Below are 3,935 nucleotides of genomic sequence, written 5' to 3'. Positions count from 1 at the left end.
GATGTTGCAAAACTTCAAACTGTGTCTTATGCTGGGGATCGCCCCTAGCAACGGACTACAAGGGCAGGATCTGCTCCCCCAGTATAAATGCACAACTGCACTTGGGGTTGAGCACCTCCAGCCATTTTCCAGGCAGCATTAAGGTAGGTTAGCGCTAGGTCCCGCGCCATTTGAGAAACCTTGGCGTTGGTGTGCGGGCTCTGGTGTGTCCTTCATATAAGGATATACTGGTGAATGTCTCAATTTTACCATCAGTGTTGAGGGATAATGTCATTGTATACATCTACCACAGTAGTGACCTACATTTCTGTATTGCAATATATTGGAGGTCTAATCTCAGGGGTCATGTGATATACTGGAGGTCTAATCTCATGGGTCATGTGATATATTGGAGGTCTAATATCAGGGATCATGTGATATACTGGAGGTCTAATCTCATGGGTCATGTGATATACTGGAGGTCTAATCTCAGGGGTCATGTGATATACAGGAGGTCTAATCTCATGGGTCATGTGATATATTGGAGGTCTAATCTCAGGGGTCATGTGATATACTGGAGGTCTAATCTCATAGGTCATGTGATATACTGGAGGTCTAATCTCAGGGGTCATGTGATATACTGGAGGTCTAATCTCAGGGGTCATGTGATATACTGGAGGTCTAATCTCAGGGGTCATGTGATATACTGGAGGTCTAATCTCAAGGGTCATGTGATATACTGGAGGTCTAATCTCAGGAGTCATGTGATATACTGGAGGTCTAATCTCAGGGGTCATGTGATATATTGGAGGTCTAATCTCAGGGGTCATGTGATATACTGGAGGTCTAATCTCAGGGGTCATGTGATATACTGGCGGTCTAATCTCAGGGGTCATGTGATATATTGGAGGTCTAATATCAGGGATCATGTGATATACTGGAGGTCTAATCTCATGGGTCATGTGATATACTGGAGGTCTAATATCAGGGGTCATGTGATATACAGGAGGTCTAATCTCATGGGTCATGTGATATATTGGAGGTCTAATCTCAGGGGTCATGTGATATACTGGAGGTCTAATCTCATAGGTCATGTGATATACTGGAGGTCTAATCTCAGGGGTCATGTGATATACTGGAGGTCTAATCTCAGGGGTCATGTGATATACTGGAGGTCTAATCTCAGGGGTCATGTGATATACTGGAGGTCTAATCTCAAGGGTCATGTGATATACTGGAGGTCTAATCTCAGGAGTCATGTGATATACTGGAGGTCTAATCTCATAGGTCATGTGATATACTGGAGGTCTAATCTCAAGGGTCATGTGATATACTGGAGGTCTAATCTCAAGGGTCATGTGATATACTGGAGGTCTAATCTCAGGGATCATGTGATATACTGGAGGTCTAATATCAGGGGTCATGTGATATACTGGAGGTCTAATCTCAGGGGTCATATGATATACTGGAGGTCTAATCTCAGGGGTCATGTGATATACTCAAGGTCTAATCTCAGGGATCATGTGATATATTGGAGGTCTAATCTCAGGGGTCATATGATATACTGGAGGTCTAATCTCAGGGGTCATATGATATACTGGAGGTCTAATCTCAGGGGTCATGTGATATACTGGAGGTCTAATCTCAGGGGTCATGTTATATACTAGAGGTCTAATCTCAGGGGTCATGTGATATACTGGAGGTCTAATCTCAAGGGTCATGTGATATACTGGAGGTCTAATCTCAGGAGTCATGTGATATACTGGAGGTCTAATCTCAAGGGTCATGTGATATACTGGAGGTCTAATCTCAGGGGTCATGTGATATACTGGAGGTCTAATCTCAGGGGTCATGTGATATACTGGAGGTCTAATCTCATAGGTCATGTGATATACTGGAGGTCTAATCTCAAGGGTCATGTGATATACTGGAGGTCTAATCTCAAGGGTCATGTGATATACTGGAGGTCTAATCTCAGGGATCATGTGATATACTGGAGGTCTGATCTCAGGGATCATGTGATATACTGGAGGTCTAATCTCAGGGGTCATGTGATATACACAAGGTCTAATCTCAGGGGTCATGTGATATACTGGAGGTCTAATCTCAAGGGTCATGTGATATACTGGAGGTCTAATCTCAAGGGTCATGTGATATACTGGAGGTCTAATCTCAGGGGTCATGTGATATACACAAGGTCTAATCTCAGGGGTCATGTGATATACACAAGGTCTAATCTCAGGGGTCATGTGATATATTGGAGGTCTAATCTCAGGGGTCATGTGATATACTGGAGGTCTAATCTCAGGGGTCATGTGATATACTGGAGGTCTAATCTCAGGGGTCATGTGATATACTGGAGGTCTAATCTCAGGGGTCATGTGATATACTGGAGGTCTAATCTCAGGGGTCATGTTATATACTAGAGGTCTAATCTCAGGGGTCATGTGATATACTGGAGGTCTAATCTCAAGGGTCATGTGATATACTGGAGGTCTAATCTCAAGGGTCATGTGATATACTGGAGGTCTAATCTCAGGGGTCATGTGATATACTGGCGGTCTAATATCAGGGGTCATGTGATATATTGGAGGTCTAATATCAGGGGTCATGTGATATACTGGAGGTCTAATATCAGGGGTCATGTGATATACTGGAGGTCTAATCTCAAGGGTCATGTGATATACTGGAGGTCTAATCTCATGGGTCATGTGATATACTGGCGGTCTAATATCAGGGGTCATGTGATATATTGGAGGTCTAATATCAGGGGTCATGTGATATACTGGAGGTCTAATATCAGGGGTCATGTGATATATTGGAGGTCTAATATCAGGGGTCATGTGATATACTGGAGGTCTAATATCAGGGGTCATGTGATATATTGGATGTCTAATCTCAGGGGTCATGTGATATACTGGAGGTCTAATCTCAGGGGTCATGTTATATACTAGAGGTCTAATCTCAGGGGTCATGTGATATACTGGAGGTCTAATCTCAGGGGTCATGTGATATACTGGAGGTCTAATCTCAAGGGTCATGTGATATACTGGAGGTCTAATCTCAAGGGTCATGTGATATACTGGAGGTCTAATCTCAGGGGTCATGTGATATACTGGAGGTCTAATCTCAGGGGTCATGTGATATACTGGAGGTCTAATCTCAGGGGTCATGTGATATACTGGAGGTCTAATTTCAGGGGTCATGTGATATATTGGAGGTCTAATATCAGGGGTCATGTGATATACTGGAGGTCTAATATCAGGGGTCATGTGATATATTGGAGGTCTAATATCAGGGGTCATGTGATATATTGGAGGTCTAATCTCAGGGATCATGTGATATACTGGAGGTCTAATCTCAGGGGTCATGTGATATACTGGAGGTCTAATCTCAGGGGTCATGTGATGCTGCTGAAGTGCTGAACCCCTGTAAACTCTCACATAATTTACTTAATTTCCATCAAACATGAAATCATTTTTCCTTTTTTTAGATTTTTTTTGGACCGTCCAATAATTCAGAATATTTGATAATCCGGTCCCAATGGTTTTAGATTAAAGGAATCTCTCTTGTCACTTCCAGGTAATCCAGTGGGGACCGTTCTTGCTCCCGGACAGATTATCAGGATTAAGGGATTTTTCCTGGTTACGTCCCTTCTATTCACCGTAATGGTCGCAGCGTCCAGACGCCCGGGGTCACAGACGACGCTTTGTGTTTACACTGAATCCTCATCCGGCGCCGTACGAGACCGAAGCGTAGAAATTCATTCCCTGCTGGAACAGACTCCGCGGGGCCCCAGAAGAGATTTATCTACATCCCATCCAGCCACGTGTTCCGCCGCAGCGTCTGCTCCATTAACATGAAGGGGACACCATGAAACGCAGTTTAAATAGCCGCAGTCTGGGGAGAGGCATTGCGAATGGATAGGCCGGCGTAAACGGCGGTGTCCTAGGAGC

General features: G+C 44.0%; 2 protein-coding genes across 2 annotated transcripts; both read right to left on the bottom strand.

Annotated features, from left to right (window-relative positions):
- Positions 1-299: 299 nt before the first annotated feature.
- LOC130274606 (uncharacterized) lies at positions 300-1,469 on the bottom strand. The gene has a single exon (XM_056523041.1). The coding sequence runs from the start codon at positions 1,467-1,469 to the stop codon at positions 300-302; it is 1,170 nt and encodes a 389-aa protein (XP_056379016.1).
- A 9-nt stretch (positions 1,470-1,478) lies between these two features.
- LOC130274605 (uncharacterized) lies at positions 1,479-3,350 on the bottom strand. The gene has a single exon (XM_056523040.1). It carries the CDS (start codon positions 3,348-3,350, stop codon positions 1,479-1,481), a length of 1,872 nt encoding a protein of 623 aa, XP_056379015.1.
- Positions 3,351-3,935: the final 585 nt, after the last annotated feature.

The sequence above is a fragment of the Hyla sarda genome, chromosome 5 (genome assembly GCF_029499605.1).
Source record: "Hyla sarda isolate aHylSar1 chromosome 5, aHylSar1.hap1, whole genome shotgun sequence".
Classification (NCBI taxonomy): Eukaryota; Metazoa; Chordata; class Amphibia; order Anura; family Hylidae; genus Hyla; species Hyla sarda.
This window is presented reverse-complemented; position numbering and strand designations above follow the sequence as displayed.